The 23956-nt window shown below is 44.8% G+C and overlaps 1 protein-coding gene across 1 annotated transcript in view; it reads left to right on the top strand.

The window, feature by feature from the left end:
- LOC140453932 (dynein axonemal heavy chain 6-like) overlaps positions 1-23956 on the top strand; it is a 306453-nt gene that overhangs the window by 39737 nt on the left and 242760 nt on the right. Inside the window, exon 4 of the mRNA XM_072548792.1 lies at positions 22753-22880. Within this exon, the coding sequence (XP_072404893.1) occupies positions 22753-22880 (128 nt within the window). The remainder of the gene's footprint in view (positions 1-22752; positions 22881-23956) is intronic.

The raw sequence follows: 23956 nt of genomic DNA, 5'->3' as shown, positions 1-23956 counted from the left end.
ATGCAGAGAGTCTGAGGAGGGATAGGCACTTGATAGGGCAAAGTTGCAGTCAGTGTGATGGATTGAAGGGTGTCTATTTTAATACCATAAATATTAAGATTAAGGGAGACAAACTCAGAGCATGGATCAGTGCTTGGAACTATGATATTGTGGCCGTTATGGAGACATGGATATCACAGGGGCAGGAATGTTTGATGGATGTTCCAGGGTTTAGAGGTTTCAAAAGGAATGGTGGGGAGGTAAAAGATATCATGGAGTGGCATTGCTACTTAGGGATAGTATCACAGCTGTAGGAAAGGAGGTCATCGAGGAGGGCTTGGATGAAAGTCAGAAACAGGAAAGGGGCAGTCAGTTTACTAGGAGTTTTCCACAGACCCCCAATTGTAACAAAGGCACAGAGGAGCAGATTGGGAGGCAGATTTTGGAAAGGTGCAGAAGTAACAGGTTTGTTGTCATGGGTGACTTTAACTTCCTTATATTGTTCGGAATGTACTTTGTTAAAATGGTTTGGATGGAGCAGTTTTTGTCAGGCGTGTCCAGGGTGGTTCCTGACTTAATATGTAGATAGGCTAACTAGAGGGAGGCCATATTGGATTTGGTGCTTGGCAACGAACCATGCCACGTGTCAGATCTCTTGGTGGGAGAGCATTTTGGTGACAGTGATCACAACTCCCTGACCTTTACTATACTGATGGGGAGGGATCAGAGCAGATGGTACGGGAAAGTATTTAATTGGGGGAGGGGGAATTACAATGCTATTTGGCAGGAACTGGGGTGCCTAAATTAGGAACAGATGTTCTCAGGGAAATGCACAACAGAAATGTGGAGATTGTTTAGGGAGCAGTTGCTGATAGTGCTGGACAGATTTGTCCCACTGAGGCAAGGAAGTGATGGTAGGGTGAAAGAACCTTGGGTGACAAGGAATGTGGAACAATCAGCCCAGCTCTGCACCATGTCAATGTCTGGTTGCAACCTACAACAGCCCTCCATATGATCCACCACTCCACCAACCACTGTATCATTGGCAAACTTACTAACCCATCCTTCCACTTACTAACCCAAGTCATTTATAAAAGTCACAAAGAGCAGAGGTCCCAGAACAAATCCCTGTGGATCACCACTGGTCACCGAGCTCTAGGCTGAATACTGTCCATCTACTACCACCTTCTATGGGTTAGCCAATTCTGTATCCAGACAGCCAGTATCCCATGCCTCCTTACTTTCTGAATTAGCTTTCCATGGGGAACCTTATCAAACACCTTGCTAAAATCCATATACACCAGATCCACTGCTCTACCTTCATCAATGTGTTTTGTTACATCCTCAAATAATTCAATAAGGTTTGTGCAGCATGACCTGCTCCTCACAAAAGCATGCTGACTAACTCTAATCAAACTATGGCTTTCCAAGTAATCCTAAATCCTGTCTCTTAGAATCCTCTCCAATACATTTTCCACCACAGACGTAAAACCAACTGTCTATAATTCTCAGGGTTATCTCTATTTCCTTTCTTGAGCAAGGGAATAACATTTGCTATCCTCCAATCATCTGACACTATTCCAGTGGACAGTGAGGATACAAAGTCATTGCCAAAGGTGCAGAAGTCTCTTCCCTTGCTTCCTGTAATAACTTAGGGGATATTCTGTCTGGTCCAGGGAACTTATCTACCCTCACGTTTTTCAAGATTTTCAGCACCTTTTCCTTCTTAACATCAACCTGTTCCAGTGTATCTGTCTATTTCACTCTGCCCTCACAAATGACAAGGTCCCTCTCAGGAGTGAATACTGAAAAAAAAAATTCATTAAGGACCTCCCCTACTTCCTCCAACAACAGGTGCAAGTTTCCTCCACTATCCCTGACCAGCCTATCCTCACTCTGGCCATCCTTATGTTCCTCACTTAAGTGTAGAACACCTTAGAACAAAGAACAAAGAAAATTATAGCACAGGAACAAATCCTTTGGCCCTCCAAGCCTGTGCTGATCCCAATCCTCTATCTAAACCTGTCACCTACTTTCTAAGGATCTTATCCCTCCATCCCCTACCCATTCATGTATCTGTCCACATTCATCTTAAATTACGCTATCATGCCCACCTCTACTGGCAACGTGTTTCAGGCATCCACCATCCTCTGGCTAAAGAACTTTCCACACATATCTCCCCTAAACTTCTTCCCTCTCACTTAGAATTTGTGACCCCTAGTAACTGAGTCCCCCACTCTGGGAAAAAGCTTCTTGCTATCCACCCTGTTTATACCGCTCATGATTTTGTAGACCTCAATTAGGTCCCCCCTCAACCTCCGCTTTCTAATGAAAATAATCCTAATCTCCTCAATCTCTCTTCATAGCTAGCACCCTCCATACTGGGCAATATCCGAGTGAACCTCCTCTCGACCATCTCCAAAGCATCCACATCCTTTTGGTAATATGGCGACCAGAACTGTATGCAGTATTCCAAGTATGGCTAAACCAAAGTCCCATACAACTGTCACATGACCTCCAAATTCTTGTATTCAGTACACCATTAAATGAAAGAAAACATGCCATATGCCTTCTTGTTCACTCTATTGACCTGCGTTGCCCATCTTCAGGGTACAATGGACCTGAACACCCAGATCTCTCTGTACATCAGTTTTCCCCAGGGCTTTTCTATTTAATGTACAGTTCGCTGTTGAATTGGATCTGCCAAAATGCATCATCTTGCATTTGCTTGGATTGAACGCCATCTGCCATTTCTCCACCCAACTCTCCAAGCTATCTATATTCTGTTGCATTCTCTGTTACAGATCCCTTCACTATCTGCTATTCCACCAATCTTAGTGTCACCTGCAAGCTTGCTAATCAGACCACCTATGTCTACCTCCAAATCATTTACCTATAATCACAAACAACAGTGGTCCCAGCACGGATCCCTGTGGGATACCACTGGTCTCAGGTCTCTACTTTGAGAAGCTCCCTTCCACTACTACTGTCTCCTGCTGCCCAACCAGTTGTCTATCCATCCAGCTATTACGCCCTGGAACCCATGCAACTTCACCTTCTCCATCAGCCTACAGTGGGGAACCTTAGCAAATGCCTTACTAAAGTCCATGTGTAATACATCCACAGCCCTTCTGTCATCAATCACTTCCTCATTTGTCACTTCTTCAAAGAATTCTATTAAGTTGGTAAGACATGACCTCTGCACAAAACCATGTTACCTATCACTGATAAGCCCATTTTCTTCCAAATGGGAATGGATCCTATCCCTCAGTATCTTCTCCAGCAGCTTCCACTGATGTCAGGCTCACCGGTCTGTACTTACCTGGATTATCCCTGCTACCCTTCTTAAAGAAGGGGACAACATGAGCAACTCTCCAGTCCTCCAGGACCTCATGCATGTTTAAAAATGCTGCAAAGATATCTATTAAGGCCCCAGCTATTTCCTCTCTCGCTTCCCTCAGTAACCTGGAATAGATCTCATCTGGACCTGGGGACTTGTCCACCTTAATTCCTTTTAGGATAGTGAACATTTCCTCACAGCATGGTGGCTCAGTGGTTAGCACTGCTGCCTCACAGCACCAGAGACCCAGGTTCAATTCCCACCTCAGGCTGTGGAGTTTGTATATTCCCCCTGTGTCTGTGGGAGTTTCCTCTGGGTGCTCTGGTTTTCTCCCACAGTCCAAAAGTGTGCAGGTTAGGCGAATTGGACATGCTAAATTGCCCACAGTGTTAGGTGAAGGGGTAAATGTAGGAGTCTGGGTGAGTTGCGGGTTGGTGTGGACTTGTTGGGCCAAAGGGCCTGTTTCCACACTGTAAGTAAAAAAGTCTCTCTCTCTCTCCTTATGCCAACTTGATCTAAAGTAATCAAACAGCTATCCCTAACCCCAAAATCCCTCTCCTCTGTGAATACCAATCCAAAGTGCTCATTAAGAATATCACCCATTTTCACTGACTCCACGTATAACTTTCCTCCTTTGTCCTTGAGCGGGCCAACCCTTTCTCTAGTTACCCTCTTATACCTTATATGAATAAAAGGCTTTGGAATTTTCATTAATCCTGTTTGCTAAAGATATTTCATGACCCCTTTTGACCCTCTTAATTCCTCATTTCAGATTGGTCGTACTTTCCCAATATTCTTCCAAACCTTCAAGTTTTCAGTCACCTAAACCTTATGTATATTTTCTTTGTCCTCTTAGCTCATCTCACAATTTCATCTGTCATCCATGGTTCCCTAATCTATCCATTTCTATTCCTCGTTTTCACAGGACATGTCTGTCCTGCACTTGAATCAACCCCTCTTTAAAAGCCTCCCACATATCAAATGTGGACTTACCTTCAAACAGCTGCTCCCAATCCACATTTCCCAGCTTCTGCTGAATTTTTTTATATTCGGCCTTACCGCAGTTTAATACTCTTCCTTTAGAACCACTCTCATCTTTGTCCACCAGTATTCTAAAACTTATGGAACTGTGATCACTATTCCCAAAGTAATCCCCAACTGAGACTTCAACCACCTGGCTGGGCTCATTCACCAATACCAGGTCCAGTATGGCCCCTTCCCGTGTTGGACTATTTACATATTGCTCTATAAAACTCTCCTGGATGCTCCTTACACATTATGCTCCATCTAGACCTCTAAGACTCAGTGAATTCCAGCCAATGTTGGAAAATTAAAATCTCCTATAAACACCGCAGTGTTGCTCCTCCATCTTTCCAAAATCCGTTTTCATATTTGTACCTCTATCTGACACTCACTGATGGGCGGCCTGTAGTACTGCCTCAACATTGTTACTGCACCCTGCCTATTTTTGAGCTCTGCCCATATTACCACACTACTCAAGTCCTCCATAGTGCCCTCCTTCAGCACAGCTGTGATATTCTGTCTGACCAGTAATGCAAGTCGTCCAACCCTTTCACCTCCCTCTCTGTACCGCCTGAAGCATTTATATTCTGGGATATTTATTTGCCAATCATGCCCTTCCTTCAACCAAGTCTCAGTAATAGCAATGACATCATGCTCCCAGGTACTAATCCAAGCTCTAAGTTCATCTGTCTTACTTACTACACTTTTCACATTAAAACAAATGCACCTCAGACCACTTGTCCCTTCGTGTTCATCATCTGCTCCCTGCCTACTCTTCCCATTACTCACGCTGACTTCATGATCTAGTTCCTTATGGGCTTTACTTATTACCTCCTTACTGTCCACTAACCTCCTCATTTGGTTCCCATCCCCCTGCCATGTTAGTTTAAACCCTCCCCAATAGCGTTAGCAAAAGCACTCCCAAGAACATTGGTTCCAGTCCGGCTCAGGTGTAGACTGTCCCATTTGTAATAGTCCCACCTCCCCCAGAACCGGTCCCAATGTCCCAAAACTCTGAAACCCTCCCTCCTGCACTTCTCTCGAACCACGCATTCATCCTGCCAATTCTTTCATGTCTACTCTGACTGGCACATGGCACTGGTAGCAAGCACTGAAATTACTACCTCTGAGGTCCTACTTTTTAACTTGGCTCTTAACTCGCTAAATTCTTCTTGTAGGACCTTATCCTGTTTTTTTACCTAAATCATTGGTGCCTCTATGCACCATGACAACTTGCTGTACCCCCTCCTCCTTCAGAATGTTCTACAGCCTATCTGAGAGATCCCTGACCTGTGCACCTGGTAGGCAACATACCATTTGGGAGTCTTGTTTTTGACCACATAACTGTCTATATACAATTAAGTCCCCTATGACTATAGCCCTTCCACTCTTTTCCCTGCCCATCTGTACAGCAGAGCCAACCACTGTGCCATGAACCTGGCTACTGTTGGGTTCACAACTCTTGGGTTTGGGGTTTTCCTTAATCCTACTTGCTAAAGCTTTTTCATGTCCCTTCTAGCTCTCCTAAATCCATTCTTCAGTTCCTTCCTGGCTACCTTGTAACCCTGTAGAGCCCTCTCTGACCCTTGCTTCCTCAGCCTTAAGTAAGCTTCCTTCTTCCTCTTGACTAGATGTTCTACATTCCTTGTCATCCAAGGTTCTTTCACCCTACCATTCCTTCCTTGCCTCAGTGGGGCAAATCTGTCCAGCACCATCAGCAAGTGCTCCCTAAATAACCTCCAGATTTCTGTCATGCATTTTCCTGAGAACATCTGTTCCCAATTTATGCTCCACAATTTCTGCCTAATAGCAAAGTTAAAAATCACACAACACCAGGTTATAGTCCAACAAGGTTAATTGGAAGCACAGTAGCTTTCGGAGCGACGCTTCTTCATCAGGTGATTGTCACTCCGAAAGCTCGTATGCTTCCAATTAAACCTGTTGGACTATAACCTGGTGTTGTGTGATTTTTAACTTTGTACACCCCAGTCCAACACCGGCATCTCCAAATCATGAGCTAATAGCATTGTAATTCCCCCTCCCCCCGTTGAATACTTTCCCATAACATCTGCTCCTACCCTTCTCCATGAGTATAGTAAAGGTCAGGAAGTTGTGATCACTGTCACTGAAATGCTCTCCCACTGAGAGATCTGACACCTGACCTGGTTCAGTATGGCATGCTGAACGAAGAGTGCTATAATACACTTGCATTGCTTAGCTTGAGCCCAGACGTGCAATCACCTGCAATTATAGGCTGTGTATGTAAATACCAGGAGCTGCAATAAGAATTCATTCAATTTTTCAGTACTTCAGTACTATGTGACCCAAGTCTCAAATTTATGTCTTGGGAGCTCACGGTGTGACAACTGCAGATCATGCCATGCTGTCAATTCGGTGTAAAGTACATTTTCAGGATGATTTAGGAGATCCCTATGCTACCTGCCATCTGGTAGAGAGGGATTTGGTGTCATCGTCCTGAAATTCATCTATTTGACACTCTCATAATTCTGTGAGATAGCACACTGGAAATCAAGCCCCACCATTTCTGGAATCATTCCAGAGAAGTTAAAATATGTAAAAGAAATATGGAAAAATCCCTAAACTACCCGAGTTTCAGTCCCAGGTTGATAGAAAGCGTGGACCAGGTTTCTGTATGTAATAGAAACATAGAAACATAAAAAATAGGTGCAGAGCAGGCCATTCGGCCCTTTGAGCCTGTACCATCACTCAATATGATCACGGCTGATCATGTAATCTCAGTATCCCATTCCCGCTTTCTCTATATACCCCCAGACCCCTTTAACCTCAAGGGTTATGTCCATCTCTCTCCTGAATATATCTAATGAACTGGCCCCAAACAGAGAATTTCTGTGGGAGAGAATTCCACATGTTCACAACTTTTCCCCATCTCAGTTCTGAATGGCTTACTCCTTATTCTTAGTTAAGAATCATACAACACCAGATTGTAGTCCAACAGTACAAGCTTTTGGAGTGCTGCTCCTTTGTCAGGTAGTTCCTTCAGGAGCTGTACTCCGAAAGCTTGTAATTCCAAATAAACCTGTTGGACTATAACTTGGTGTTGTCTTATTTTTAACTTTGTCCACTCCAGTCCAACACCGGCACCTCCACATCATGGCCCTTACTCTTAGACTGTGACCTCTAGTTCTAGACTTCCCAATATTGGGAAGATTCTTCCTACATCTAGCCTGTTCAGTCTCGTCAGGATTTTATATGTTTCTATGAGATCTCCCTCCTTATTTTATGAAATTCCAGTGAATACAAACCTAGTCGACCCAGTCTTTCCTCATATGTCAGCCCTGCCATCCTGGGAATCAGCCTGGAGAACCTTTGCTGGACTCCCTCAGTGGCAAAAATGTCCTTCCTCAGACTAAGAGTCCAAAACTACACGCAACACTCAAGGTATGGCCTCATCAAGGTCCTGTATATCTGTGGTAAGACATCCTTACTCCAATACTCAAATCCTCTTGCTATGAAGGCCATCATGCCATTAGCTTTCCTCATCGTCTGCTGCACCTACATGCCAAGCCTCAACGACTGTTCCATCATGATACCCAAGTCTCGTTACACCTCACCTTTTCTTAAACTGCCACCATTCAGTTAATACTCTGCCTTCCTGTTTTTGTGACCAAAGTGGTTAACCTCACATTTATCCACATTGGATTGCATTTGCTGAGTATTTACGTACTCAGCCAGCCGGTCCAAGTCACCCTGTACCCTCTTAGCATCATCCTCACAGCACACACTGCCACCTAGCTTAGTGTCATCTGTAAATGTGGAGAAATTGCATTCAATTCCTTCATCCAAATCATTAGTGTATATTGTGAACAGTTGGGGTCCCAGCACTGCGGTAGCCCACTCATCACTGCCTGCCACTCTGAAAAGGACCTATGTATTCCAATTCTCTGCTTCCTGTCTGCCATCCAGTTCTTTATCCATGTCAATAAATTACCTCCGAAATCATGAGCTTTAATTTCCCTTCTAATCTCTCATGTGGAACCTGGCCAAAAGCATTTTGGAAGTCCAGATACACATCTCCAGATTCGCTCTTGTCCACTCAACTGGTCATATTTTCAAAAAATTCAAGAATATTGTCAATAATAAGCATCACTATTTATTACAGGTAATTATATTCTATCAAATAATGAAATTACTTTTGTAAGTTAAAATTCTAAACTACCTAAAAAGTCCTGTTTTCACACACATAGACATACAAACATAAAGAGGGGAAAAGAGTTTTGTAGTTATTATCCTTGATATTTGTTGGATTGTTTCTTGCTGATCTGAAGATTTCTCCTTGGCTTTCCTTTTTATGAATGCTTCTACTGGTTTGCAAAAGGCGCAGGGTCGCTGTTACACTTATAAAAGATCTCTGAGTTATTCAATTCAACTTGCAGCAACTTTTGAAGGAAAGATAAGCTTGGTTTCTTCAGGTATAAAGTGAACAAATGATTTTATTGTCATGTGTATTTTATGGTGAGGTAAACAGTAAAATACAGTGAAAAGCTTTTCTACAATTGCCATGATTGGCACCATTTTGAATAGTTTTAAGAATAAAGAAAGGAAGCTATAGCTTAAAGAGAGTCCATCAATCCTGAGCCAACTCATCATCGATGGTGCATGTGCCTCCATCCCTCCTCCATTACCTCGCTGCTATCAATACAGGGAAACACAGAAAACTGGCTTTCCATTCTTCTTGGAAATGTGGATTCCATGAGCTACTTTTGGAAAGACTCTAAGTCTAAGTGAGAATGATGGTACATAGTAAGATTCTGAGAGAAACAGCAAATCAAATTCATGTCCATGTGTTAGTCTTTGTGTTGGATCGTCTACTGAGAAGTTGATAATTACATGGACTGAGTGTGATGTGCTGTAAGGAAGGATCTGGAAGTGTTTGAGAAAAAAATGTTTTATTGAAGGAGATCAATGATGTAAGGAAATCAAATAATGGAACTTCTTAAGATGCCTGACAAAGAGTTGGCTGACATTTACTTGTGAATATTTGATTGTTTTTAGTAATTCAGTGAGTTATCTGAAAATGCTGCTTTCTGATGCTGTGCCTTTGTCTAAAGACAAAATGGTAAATGACAGACGTTTCCCCTGTTGCCAGACCAGATGGTTCCTTGAAATCAATTAAACATACACCACACTTCAGCTATTTCGTGGCCATTTAAGATTTCCCTGCAGTGCAGCAAGCCTGCTGCTTATTGGAAGAGAAGGAACATTTTTGATGGACAAATCTTTTGCTTATTTGATTTCCAATTGTCTGTGGTGTTCCTCTGTGCCATATTATAAACCATTGATTAAATTTTAAAAATTCTGGGTGGTTGGAGGGGAAACAGGTGTCACTGGAACAGTGCATTTTATAGTGTTGGTGATTTATTTTCTCGGGTTCCCTTATGTAAGCTGGAAGTAATGCCACATATTTGATCAATTACTCTTCAACTAATCTTGCCCTTTTTCACTCAGCTTCAGTACTTTGTATGGTGCTGCATTACTGAGTGGATGCAGGGCTGATTGTAGAGAAGCATCAGCAGAATCTTAGAAGAACACATTCAAATTGGTGAATGACAACATAGGGCTACGTGCATGCTAATCACCAGAAGCAGTACGCTGTAGATCAAATTAAAAGGTACCATGGCTAAAGGAGCAAGTTAATGTTTTGCAGCCCTCCCATGTACTGCCAAGAACAATGGAAAATAATCAAATCATTAGCAGAGACAGGGGGCTACATGAAAAGACCTACCTTGATCATGAGGGAGCCCAGCATGCTGGTGGCAAAAGACCAGGCTGCAATACATGTAAGCAGCTGCAGCCAAACAGTCTTAGAGGATGATTGTGCATGGCTTTTTGTGTGGTCCCAATTTGTACAGATTCAAACCATGGGGTTCACTCCACATGGGAGAAGTTGCTGCATATACTGCAGAATGCAAAGGAGTTGGGACTCTGATAACAGTATGGTTGATGTGCTGAAGACATCAGGACTAACTGCTCCTCTAGCCAAGTTGTAACATCTAACCAGAAGTTTGGAAGATGTGTCCATCTGTGTCATATCCAAAAGATACTGAAAAAATATTTGACCCAATCAATTACTGCTGTAATGTCCTCCTTAACAATGAATCCAGTCATTGGTTGTATGATCAATTGCCAGAATCACTTAGATATAGAGCTAAACATAACCTTGATCCAAAATGTTCTAAGAACACTTGGTACTTGATGAAGAAATCTTGGGTGAATGCCATAGGAGAGGTTAATAGCTTGATACCAGAGGACGAGACATGATCGTCTAAAATTTGGAGGAGACTGCCAGAGGGGAGGTGAAGAAGTGAATGTTGAAGGGGAGGTGAGGGAGTGAATATTGGAGGGGAGGTGAGGGACTCAATGTTTGAGGGGTGGTGAGAGAGTAAATGATAGAGGGAAGGTGAGGGATTGAATGTTGGAGGGAAAGTGAGGGAGTGAATGTTGGAGGGGAGGTGAGGGAGTGAATATTGGAGGGGAGCTGAGGGAGTAAATGTTGGAGGGGAGTTGAGGGAGAGAATGTTGGAGAGGAGGTGAGGGAGTGAATATTGGAGGGGAGGTGAGGGAGTAAATATCAGAGGGAAGGTGTGGGAGTGAATGTTGGAGGGGAAGTGAGGGAGTGAATGTTAGAGGGGAGGTGAGGGACTGAATATTAGAGGGAAGGTGAGGGAGTAAATGTTGGAGGGGAGGTGAGGGAGTGAATGCTTGAGGGGTGGTGAGGGAGTGAATGTTGAAGGTGAGGTGAGGGAGTGAATGTCAGGGAAGGTGAAGGACTGAATATTGCAGGGGAGGTGAGGGAGTGAATGTTGGAGGGGAGGTGATGGACTGAATATTGGAGGGGAGGTGAGGGAGTAAATGTTGGAGGGGAGGTGAGGGAGTGAATGTTTGATGGGTGGTGAGGGAGTGAATGTTGGAGGGGAGGTGAGGGATTGAATGTTGGAGGGAAGGTGAGGGAGTAAATGTTGGAGGGGAGGTGAGGGAGTGAATGTTTGAGGGGTGGTGAGGGAGTGAATGTTGGAGGGAAGGTGAGGGAGTGAATATTGGAGGGGTGGTGAGGGAGTGAATGTTGGAGGGAAGGTGAGGGAATGAATTTTTGAGGTGTGGTGAGGGCGTGAATGTTGGAGGGGAGGTGAGGGAGTGAATGCCAGAGGGGAGGTGAGGGACTGAATATTGGAGGGAAGGTGTGGGAGTGAAATTTGGAGGGGAGGTGAGGGAGTGAATGTCAGAGGGGAGGTGAGGGATTGAATGTTGGAGGGAAGGTAAGGGACTGTTGGAGGCGAGGTGAGGGCGTGAATATTGGAGGGGTGGTGAGGGAGTGAATATTGGAGGGGAGGTGAGGGAGTGAATATTGGAGGGGAGGTGAGGGAGTGATTGTCAGAGGGAAGGTGAGGGAGTGAATATTGGATGGGAAGTGAAGGAGTGAATATTGGAGGGGAGGTGAGGGTGTGACTGTTGGAGAAGAGATGAGGGAGTAAATGTTGGAGGGGAGGTGAGGGAGTGAATGTTGGAGGGGAGGTAAGGGAGTGAATATTGGAGGGGAGGTGAGGGAGTGAATGTCAGAGGGAAGGTGAGGGAGTGAATATTGGAGGAGTGGTGAGGGAGTGAATATTGGAGGGGAGGTGAGGGAGTGAATATTGGAGGGGAGGTGAGGGAGTGAATATTGGAGGGGAGGTGAGGGTGTGACTGTTGGAGAAGAGATGAGGGAGTGAATGTAGGAGGGGAGGTGATGGACTGAATATTGGAGGGGAGGTGAGGGAGTAAATGTTGGAGGGGAGGTGAGGGAGTGAATGTTTGAGGGGCGGTGAGGGAGCAAATGTTGGAGGGGAAGTGAGGGAGTGAATGTCAAGGGAGGTGAGGGAGTGAATGTTAGAGGGGAGGTGATGGACTGGACATTGGAGGGAAGGTGAGGAAGTCAATTTTGGAGAGGAGGTGATGGACTGAACATTGGAGGGAATGTGAGCGAGTGAATGTTGGAGGGAAGGTGAGGGAGTGAATGTTGGAGGGGAGGTGAGGGACTGAGCATTGGAGGGGAGGTGAGGGAGTGAATATCGGAGGGGAGGTGAGGGAGTGAATATTGGAGGGGAGGTGAGGGAGTGAATGTTGGAGGGGAGGTGAGGGAGTGAATATTGGAAGGAAGCTGAGGGAGTGAATGTTGGAGAGGAGGTGAGGGAGTGAATATTGGAGGGGAGGTGAGGGAGTGAATGTTGGAGGGAAGGTGAGGGAGTGAATATTGGAGGGGAGGTGAGGGAGTGAATATTGGAGGGGTGGTGAGGGAGTGAATATTGGAGGGGAAGTGAGGGAGTGAATATTGGAGGGGAGGTGAGGGACTGAATATTGGGGGGAAGGTGAGCGAGTGAATGTTGGAGGGGAGGTGAGGGAGTGAATATCGGAGGGGAGGTGAGGGAGTGAATATTGGAGGGAAGGTGAGGGAGTGAATGTTGGAGGGGAGGTGAGGGACTGAGTATTGGAGGGGAGGTGAGGGAGTCAATGTTGGAGGGGAGGTGAGGGAGTGAATATCGGAGGGGAGGTGAGGGATTGAATATTGGAGGGAAGGTGAGGGAGTGAATGTTGGAGGGGAGGTGAGGGACTGAGTATTGGAGGGGAGGTGAGGGAGTCAATGTTGGAGGGGAGGTGAGGGAGTGAATGTCAGAGGGAAGGTGAGGGAGTGAATGTTGGAGGGGAGGTGAGGGAGTGAATGTCAGAGGGGAGTTGATGGACTGGACATTGGTGGGAAGGTGAGGGAGTCAATTTTGGAGAGGAGGTGATGGACTGAATATTGGAGGGAAGGTGAGCGAGTGAATGTTGGAGGGGAGGTGAGGGAGTGAATGTCATAGGGGAGGTGAGGGAGTGAATGTTGGAGGGAAGGTGAGGGAGTGAATGTTGGAGGGGAGGTGAGGGAGTGAATGTTGGAGGGGAGGTGAGGGACTGAATATTGGAGGGGAGGCGAGGGAGTCAATGTTGGAGGGGAGGTGAGGGACTGAATGTTAGAGGGAAGGTGAGGGAGTGAATATTAGAGGAGAGGTGAGGGACTGAATATTAGAGGGAAGGTGAGGGAGTAAATGTGGCGGGGAGGTGAGGAAGTGAATGTTTGAGGGGTGGTGAGGGAGTGAATATTGGAGGGGAGGTGAGGGTGTGAATGTTGGAGGGGAAGTGAGGGAGTGAATATGAGGGGAGGTGAGGGAGTAAATGTTGGAGGGGAGGTGAGGGAGTGAATGTTAGAGGGAAGGTGAGGGAGTGAATATTGGAGGGGAGATGAGGGGAGTGAATTTCAGAGGGGAGGTGAGGGATTGAATGTTGGAGGGAAAGTGAGGGAGTGAATGTTGGAGGGAAGGTGAGGGAGTAAATGTTGGAGGGGAGGTGAGGGAGTGAATGTTGGAGGGGAGGTGAGGGAGTAAATGTTGGAGGGAGGTGAGGGAGTGAATGTTGGACGGGAGGTGAGGGAGTGAATATTGGAGGAAAGGTGAGGGAGTGAATGTTGGAGGGAAGGTGAGGGAGTGAATATTGGAGGGAAAGTGAGGGAGTGAATATTGGAGGGAAGGTGAGGGAGTGAATGTTGGAGGGAAGGTGAGGGAGTGAATGTTGGAGGGAAGGTGAGGGAGTGAATGTTGGAGGGGAGGTGAGGGAGTGAATATGAGGGGAGGTGAGGGAGTAAATGTTGGAGGGGAGGTGAGGGAGTGAATGTTAGAGGGAAGGTGAGGGAGTGAATATTGGAGGGGAGGTGAGGGAGTAAATATCAGAGGGAAGGTGAGGGAGTGAATATTGGAGGGGAGGTGAGGGAGTGAATATGAGGGGAGGTGAGTGAGTAAATGTTGGAGGGGAGGTGAGGGAGTGAATGTTAGAGGGAAGATGAGGGAGTGAATGACAGAGGGAAGGTGAGGGATTGAATGTTGGAGGGAAGGTGAGGGAGTGAATATTGGAGGGGAGATGAGGGGAGTGAATTTCAGAGGGGAGGTGAGGGATTGAATGTTGGAGGGAAAGTGAGGGAGTGAATGTTGGAGGGAAGGTGAGGGAGTGAATGTTGGAGGGGAGGTGAGGGAGTGAATGTTGGAGGGGAGGTGAGGGAGTGAATGTTGTACGGGAGGTGAGGGAGTGAATATTGGAGGGGAGGTGAGGGAGTGAATGTCAGAGGGAAGGTGAGGGAGTGAATATTGGAGGGGAGGTGAGGGAGTGAATGTCAGAGGGAAGGTGAGGGAGTGAATGTTGGAGGGGAGTTGAGGGAGTGAATTTTAGAGGGGAGGTGAGGGACTGAATATTAGAGGGAAGGTGAGGAAGTGAATGTCAGGGGGAGGTGAGGGAGTGAATGTTGGAGGGGAGGTGAGTGAGTGAATGTTGGAGGGGAGGTGAGGGAGTGAATATTGGAGGGGAGCTGAGGGAGTGAATGTCAGAGGGAAGGTGAGGGAGTGAATGTTGGAGGGGAGGTGAGGGAGTGAATGTTGGAGGGGAGGTGACGGAGTGAATATTGGAGGGGAGCTGAGGGAGTGAATGTCAGAGGGAAGGTGAGGGAGTGAATGTTGGAGGGGAGGTGAGGGAGTGAATGTCATAGGGGAGGTCAGGGAGTGAATGTTGGAGGGGAGGTGAGGGACTGAATGTCAGAGGGAAGGTGAGGGAGTGAATATTGGAGGGGAGGTGAGGGAGTGAATGTTGGAGGGGAGGTGAGAGACTGAATGTCAGAGGGAGGTGAGGAGTTGAATGTCAGAGGGGAGGGTTGTTAAGAAGGCATTTGATGGTTTGGCTTTCATGAACAAGGGAGTTGAGTTTAAGAGTTGTGAGGTTTTGCTGCAGCTCTATGAAACCCTGTTTTGACCACACTTGGAATCTGGTGTCTAGTTGTGGTTGCTTCATTTTAGGAAGGATGTAGGTGCTTTGAAGAGGTTGCAGAGGAGATTTACCAGGATGTTGCCTGGATTAGAGGGCTTGTCTTATGAAGAGAGGTTGAGTGAGTTCAGGCTTTTCACACTGGAGAGAAGAAGGAAGAGAAGTGATTTGATAGAGATGTACAAGGTAATGAGAGGCGTAGATAGCCAGAGACTTTTCCCCAAGGCAGAAATGCTGTCACAAGGATTCATAATTTTAAGGTGATTGGAGGAAGGTATAGTGGAGATGTCAGAGGTTAACTTTTTATACAGAGAGTGGTGGGTGCGCGGAATGCACTTCCCGTGGCGGTAGTAGAGTTGAAGACATTAGGGACATTAAAGTGACTGCTGGGCAAACACATGGATGGCAGTAAATTGAGGGATGTGTAGGTTAGGTTGATCTTAAGATTAAGATAAATGCTCAGCACAACATCGTGGGCCAAAGTGTACTTTGCTGTACTGTTTTATGTTCTATGTTCTACTTCATCTGTGGATAACCAGCAGAGATTTTTTTAAAAAATCCAATGGAAGGCAGAGTCTGTAATGTCTGGAAACGGATTAGTCTTTATTTCTGTGTTAATTTCCTGCAATTTCCATCTTTGCTCATAGTTATAGATGTAATTCCCACTAGACCCACAATCCATAAATTTTGGATAACAAAAGCACAAGCAGAGACAAAATCCCAGCCCAACAAGGAATGATCAGACAGCTGAGGGGGCAAGATCAAACCCAGAAACATCCAGGCTGTTGAAGGAAGACAATTGTTGGATGAGGATCATCCTGACATTGTCAGCAGCCTGACATAGTCATACCCATGGACTCATACCTGACAGACAATGTCCTAGACATCACCATCACCATCACCATCCCTGAGCATGTCCTATTCCATTTCTAGTGTACTAAGTTGTGAAAGAGTTGCTCCAGGTGCCTTCAACAATGACTCTGGATCCCATGAAATTAGGTGAAATATGGGCAAGGAAACCTCATGCTGATTAGCACCAACATTCCCTCTAGGCTGCAGATTGGCACACTGATCATGACATTGACGTCTGCTTCTGTAAGTCACTGCCTCACAAAGACCTCAGAGGCCTGTGCAGCTCAAATGAGTATTCGTGGGAACGCTGTGTAACCTGTACCTCCCTCCATCAGCCAGTGGAACAATACTTGGGAAAAGTATCGATTGGTGGCAACAGCACAGAATGGACTGGGCCTTGGGGAGGAAACTTTAATGTCCATCGCCAAGAGTGGCTTGTTAGCACCACTGCTGACTGAATGCCTAAGTCCTTAAGGATGTGACTGCTCGACTGGCTCTTTGACATGGTGGCTCAGTGGTTAACATTGCTGCCTCACAGCACAGGGGACCTGGGTTCAATTCCCTCCTCAGGTGACAGTGTGGAGTTTGCATGTCTTCTAGTGTCTGTGTGGGTTTCCTCGGGTGCTCTGTTTTCCTCCCACAATCCAAAAGATGTGCAGGTTAGGTGAATTGGCCATAGTGATAGGTACATTAATCAGAGAGAAATGGATCTGGGTGGGTTACTCTTCAGAGAGTCGGTGTGAACATTTTGGGCTGAATGGCCTGTTTTCACTCTGTAGACTATCTATCTAATTACAAGGTGGTGAGGGACATAGCAAAAAAGAAAAAAATAACTTGACCTCATCCTTACTAGTCTTCCTGCCACGAACACACGGCTACAACTAACCATGACCATATGAGTAAAAGTGACCACCACACAGGAGGACCCAGACCCTGACCATGACTATCTCAAGTGGATGACTGACTATGGATGAACATGGAGGAACAGAGAGATCTTGGCATCCACATCTGTGGATCTCTCAAAGTTACCATCCAAGTTGATAGGGTTGTTAAGAAGGTGCATGGTGTGTTGACTTTCATTAGCGGGGGATTGAGTTTCAGAGCCGCAAGGTTATGCTGCAGCTTTATAAAGCCCTGGTTAGACTACCATTGGAACACTGTGTTCAGTTTTGGTTGCCTCATTATAGGAAAGATATGGAAGCTTTAGAAAGGGTGCAGCGGAGATTTACCAGGATTCTGCCTGGATTGGAGGGCATGTCTTATGAAGAAAGGTTGAGGGAGCTAGGGCTTTTTTCATTGGAGTGAAAAAGGGTGAGACGTGACTTGATGGAGGTGTACAAAATGTTGAGAAGCATAGATAGAGTGAATAGTCAGAGACTTTTTCCCAGGGCAGAAGTGACTATCACAAGGGGTCATAATTTTAAAGTGATTGGAGGAAAGTTCATAGGAGATGTCAGAGGTAGGTTCTTTACACAGAGAGTGGTGTGTGTGTGGAATGCACTGCCAGCAGTGGCAGTAGATTCAGATACGTTAAGGACATTTAAGTGACACTTGGATAGGCACATGGAAGATAGTACAATGAAGGGTAGGTAGGTTAGTCTGATCTTAGAGTCAGGTAAAAGATTAGCACACCATCAAGGGCCGAAGCGCCTGCATTGTGCCGTACTGTTCTATGATCTAAGTAATAAGCGCCTGCACAGTAATCCAGGTGTGGTCTCACCAATGCCCTGTACAGTTGCAGTAAAACCTATCTGCTTTTACGCTCTGTTCTCCTTTCAATGAATGACAACAGACCATTTGCTTAATTGCTTACTATGCCTGCCTACCAACCTCATGGAATTCATGTACCATGACACAGGATCCCTTTGTATTCTTGGAAATTGGTTGATACCACTGTCCAAAGTTGATGCCTCTACCACTTAGAATTGACGTAGAACAATAAGTGCAGCAGATTAATGGGATGTCGGCTTTCATTCAGGTCAAACACTATCTGACTTGGAATCTTATCCTTATTCCCGCATTGTTGCCGAGTCATGGCCCAGAACTCACCACCTAACAGTTCTGTGGATAAATTTACTCAATATGAACTACTACAGTTCTAGAAGGTGGATTACCACCACCTTCTGAAAGACAATCAGTGCTGACTAATAAATGTTGGCCTTCCCAATCTCAAGCGTTTTCTTTAATTGGTTCATTGGAAAAGATTGCTTCCAGTGTTGTTCTGACTTTGGTCAGTTTCTATATTTGGAACAGCACTGGAAGATGTTGTGGATTTGGGTCTTATTACAGATTTTAAATTACTAAATGTACAGCATCTTGCAATGTTAGCCCCCTTTGCCTTACCCACACACTCAAAAGAATACAGCCACTGTTGTTACAACCCTCTTACATTTTAAATTGGCCCCTTCTGAGGCTGTTCAGCAATGTTGGAGTTCAGCAAACTCACCATCTATCTGCGAGTTTTGAGAAGATTTGCCCAAAAACACATCCAGAAACCCTAGCCACTCTCCCCTACATCAAAGACTTCTCAGAAATGACTGCAAGACTACTTAGCAGAAAGTGAGGACTGCAGATGCTGGAGACCAAAGTCGAGAGTATGGTGCCGGAAAAGCACAGCAGGTCAGGCAGCATCCGAGGAGCAAGAGAAATGACGTTTCGGGCATAAGTCCTTCATTAGCAATGACTTCATTCCTTATTAAGGGCTTATGCCCGAAACATTGATTCTCCTGCTCCTTGGATACTGCCTGACCTGCTGTGCTTTCTGGCACCACACTGCCAGACTACTCAGACTCCCTTGGCATCATGGTAGCCCACAAACCCACCAACACACTAAAACAGCAGCTAATGAACTTGAAGGACCCTATACAGACAACAAGCAAAACTAATGTCATTTACAAAATACCTTGCAAGAACTGTAACAAACACTACATTGGACAAACAGGCAGAAAACTAGCCACCAGGATACATGAACATCAACTAACCACAAAAAGCCATGACCAACTCTCACTAATATCCTTACAAACCGATGAGGAAGGGCATCACTTCGACTGGGACAACACATTCATCCGAGGATAAGCCAAACAGAGACATGCATGAGAATTCCTAGAAGCATACCATTCCAATTGGAACTCTATGAACAAGCACATTGACTAGGACCCCATTTACCATCCTCTGAGAAAAAGAACTGGAAATGACATCAACACAGTAAATGATGTCACCAACCCAAGGAAACTTAAACATATAAATAGAAAGCAGGTCACGAACAGCAATGCTTCACCGGAGGCTCACTGATGATGTTACCTAGTATGGTGACAAAACATCTGAAAACAAACCTTCCAGCTCAGCGAGCAAACATATATCCATGACCATCTATCTCTTGTCCAATGTTGCTCAATTACAGATAGTGACAAGTCTAACATGTTGTTCCAGATGTAAGATGGTGTCCAAATGAACTGAAGGTGATAACAGTAGCACCATTGCAAAGCTGTTCTCTGGTCCCATCTATTCAGGGAAAAGGATAAGCTACGCTTGCCTGTTGTGACTTGCAAAGTCATTTTCATCACTTATGCCTTTCCTCAGTAAATTCAGCTGCTTTTAACCTAATGAGAGACAAAATAAAACTACTGATGCTGGGCTCCGAAGTAGACAAGTAGGAGGCTGGAAGAACACAGCAAGCCAGGCAACATCAGGATGTGGAGAAGTCAACGTTTTGGGTGTAACCCTTCTCAAATAGAAAATGCTATTAATGTAATGCCAACCTTTCTCTGAATGTAGGCTCTTCACCTCATTTACCTTATTTCATCGCCCATCTTCATTCCAATTCCTACAAGTATTACTGAAGACTTGTACTCCGGAACTAGCCACTCCTTTGACCAAACTGTTAGAGTCCAGCTACATTTAACCACAATATGAAAATTGTCAACATATATCCTTCCATAAGAAGTCGGACCAATCTTACCGAGCCAATTACCGTCCTGACAGACTACTGTCAATCATCAGCAAAATGATGGAGAGTGACAGTACAATAATGTGACACTTACTCAGCATTTCTCTGATCACTAACACACAGGTTTAGTTATGTCCATGCCACTCAGAGCCAAACTCAGCAAAGCCTTTGTTTCACCAAGAACAAATTCCACAGATGAGGTGGGAGGGATTGCATCATTTAATTGTGTGGCAACAAGGTGCCCTAATCAGATTGAAGCTCATGAGGATTGTGGAAACTCTGTAGGATTGAGGTCAATGATAATCATACACTGTTCAGTATCATTTGAAGCTTCTTAGATGCTGAAGCATTTTTGGGGAAGTGTAGCAAGACCTCGGCAACATTCATGCTTGAGGTGATTGTCAGGTCATCTTCAACAAAAACAAATCTAATCATTGACCTTTGGCTTTTAATGGCATTACCATCGTCGATATTGTGCCATTGACTAGAACCTTAATTGCATCAGCCATAAAAATACTGCCTAGAAGAGCAAATCACAGGATGAGAATATTGTGAGGAGTAACTCACCTCCTGACTATTTAAAGGACATAGTCAAGAATGGGATGAAATACTTCCCACTTACCTGAATCAGTAAAGCTATAAGGATACTCAAGAAACTTGACGCCATCCAGGACAAAGCAGCCCGTTTGATCAGCATCCATCCACCACTTTGAACATTCACTCTCTCAAACATAGCTACAGAGCAGCAGGATACACTGCAGAAACTCACCAAGACTAATTTGGTAGCACTTTACAAATCTGTAATCTGTACCATCTGGAAGGACAAGGACAGCTGATGCATGGCAGCACCATCACTTGCAAGTTCATTTCCAAGCTGCCATGTTGACTTGGAACTATATCACTGTTCCTTCACTGTCGCTATGTCAAAATCCTGCAACTGCCTTCCGAGTAGCACCGCGTGTGTTCCTATATTCCAACAACTGCAGCACTTCAAGAAGGTAGCTCATCGCCACCAGGACAGTTAGAGATGGGCAATAAATGCTGATCTGGCCAGTAGTGCCAACAGCCTAAAAATAAACTACCAAAAAAAAGGCAAGAACTGTAGTGATTGGAATGATGTCAGCTAGGTGGATCTCATAGAATATGAGGTCCCTGATTGGGTCTGTTAACCTGGGACAGTGAGGGAGTCCTGGCTGACAGATATGAGCAGGAGTCTCAGGGGTTATGCTCACTTTAGGAGCCAGCTCTAAGCTCAATGGGTCAGTGTTATGTACTATTCACGTGGAAATCAAGAATGACCTGGTGATGGATTCAGGCCTTCATGGAGTTTTTTCAAGCACCATTAAATGAAAGCAAATGAAGTTCCTAAAAAGTGGCATGTGTTTATTCCTAGGGTATGAAGAAACTTATTTCAATCCGTGTGACCTTGATGTTGCCCAATAGTTTGAGCATGATTATAGATTGAAATTAAAACTTGTTATCTACATTACCATTATCCCCAGAATTTCACAGGAAAAAGCCAGGTGTTCTTTTATAGGAACATGCAAACAAGAGTTGGCCACTTAGCCCTTTGAGCCTATTCTGCCATTCGTGGGTGGCACGGTGGCTCAGTGGTCAGTACTGCTGTCGCACAGCTCCAGGGACCCAGGTTTGATTCCAGCTTTGTCTGTGTGGAATTTGCACATTCTCCTGGCATCTGCGTGGGTTTCCTCCACAGTGCAAGTATGTACAGGCTAGGTGGGTCAGTCATAGGAAATGGAGAGTTATAGGTTAAGGGGGGGGGGGGGGGTGGGATGTTCTTTGGAGGGTTGGTATAGACCCAATGGGCCAAATGGCCTACTTCCACATTGTATGGGTTCTACGAAAAAGACTGTCATTGATTGAGATTTAACCTGTACTTACATTCCTATATATCCACAATAATCTTTCATCCATTATAATTGAACTTTTCCTGTTATTTGTACATTCAGCTTAACAAATCATCAACATTTTTGAGGAGAGAAAAGAGCTGACGTTTCGAGTCTAACTGAGCTTTGACAAAGGGTCAGTTAGACTCGAAATGTCAGCTCTTTTCTCTCCTTACAGATGCTGCCAGACCTGCTGAGATTTTCCAGCAATTTCTCTTTTGGTTTCAGATTCCAGCATCCGCAGTAATTTGCTTTTATCAACATTATTGGTTTGCTATTTGTAATGTGTATTAATCTATGCTGTTCTTTTGTAACAGCAATATAACTCCAGCAATGCCACAGCATATTAACGGATAAAAAAAATTCAAAATCGTGCATTTCTGCGATAGATTCCTTCTTTCTTCCCTCCTTTTTCGAGGCATCATTTTCTAAAATCAGATTTGCCAGCTGTTAGCTGTTTGGATCTGGAATGCACAGCCTGACCAGTTCGTGCAGCAGATTCAATCACTCTTTCTCAATGCAATTGGATAAATAGCTGGAGGGGAAAATGCAGTGTTTTGGGGAAAGGACAAGGGAGTATAACTAAATGGATAGTTTTTAAAATAACTACTCTAGGTACAAAGGGCTGAACAGCCTCCCTTCTGTGTTAATCCTAATTATAATGCTGATCACTACTTCCTCATTTACCTTGTCTTTTCTTTCACCCTTTCTATCCTTGATGGAGTCATCCCTTGTGTGGGTTTCCCAAACATTGTGCAGCATCTATCTAGTGTTGCTTGTATGGACGTTGTTATTCTTGTTCTCTGGTGAATCTAGTTTGATGTATGATCCTGATGCTGTACTCTTTCTATCAGCACTAGAGGATGAATATGATGATGGCGCCCTGCATCATATCCTGAGGCTACGGAATGCACTTGGCTGGCCTACAGAATTACCAAGCCATGGACCACGATTAAAGAAGCATGCAGATCAAAACATTAAGGTAAGCAAACATCAAGTCCATCCCATGGAACATAAAAATATAGAAAATAAGGGCACAACGCTGCTGTGCCATTCATTAAACTTGTTCATGGGCTGATCTCCCAATTCAGTCTCCCGTTCCTACTTTTCCCATACCCTTTGATCCATTTAGTCCAAAGAACCATATCCAACTCATTTTTGAAAGCATTCAATGTTCTGGCCTCAACCACTTTCTGTGGAAGAACATTCAATAAGTTCACAATTTTCCGGGTGAAGAAATCTCTCTTCATCTCAGCCAAAAAAGCCTACCTATATTCTTAGACAATGACCCCTAGTCCTGGGCTGATAGGCCATTGGAAATATCCTTCCTGTGTTTACTAGTGTAGTCCTGTTAGAATATTACATGATATTCTACCTCATATCTCAATTCCAATGAATATAACCCTAACTGATCTAGTCCCTGCTCCCACTTCCATCCTGCTATCCCAGCTATCAATCTGGTAAACCTTTATTGCACGCCCGCCATAGCCTTCCTCAGGAAGGAAGCCAAAACTGTACACAATACTCCAGGTGTGGTCTCACCAAGGCCCTATATGATTGCAGCAAGATATTCCTGCTCCTATACTCAAATTGTATTGCACTGAAGATCATAAGGTATAAGGGTGGAATTAGGCCAGTTGGCCCATCATTGTTGATGTGTTTCTCAATCCCATTCTCCTGCCTTCTCCCCATAATCTTTGATCTGCTTACAAATCAAGAACCGATCTAGCTCTGCCTTAAATATGACTCAATGGACTTGGCCTTCACAATCTCCTGCAGTAATGAGTTCCACAGATTCACCACCCTCTGGCTGAAGAAGTTTGACCTTTTCTCAGTTCTAAAGGGTTGTTCCTTCACTCTAATGCTGCACCCTCAGGTCCTGGCCTCCCCTACTAGTGAAAACATTTTCTCCCCATCTATTCTTTTCAGGCCTCTCAGATTTCTGTAAGTTTCAATTCAGATTTTCCCTTATCCTTTCAAAATCCATTGAGTACAGAACTGGAGTCCTCAACTGCTCCTCATATGACAAACCCTTCATCCCTGGGATCATGCATGTAA

This window comes from Chiloscyllium punctatum, chromosome 3, assembly GCF_047496795.1.
Source record: "Chiloscyllium punctatum isolate Juve2018m chromosome 3, sChiPun1.3, whole genome shotgun sequence".
NCBI lineage: Eukaryota > Metazoa > Chordata > Chondrichthyes > Orectolobiformes > Hemiscylliidae > Chiloscyllium > Chiloscyllium punctatum.
This window is presented reverse-complemented; position numbering and strand designations above follow the sequence as displayed.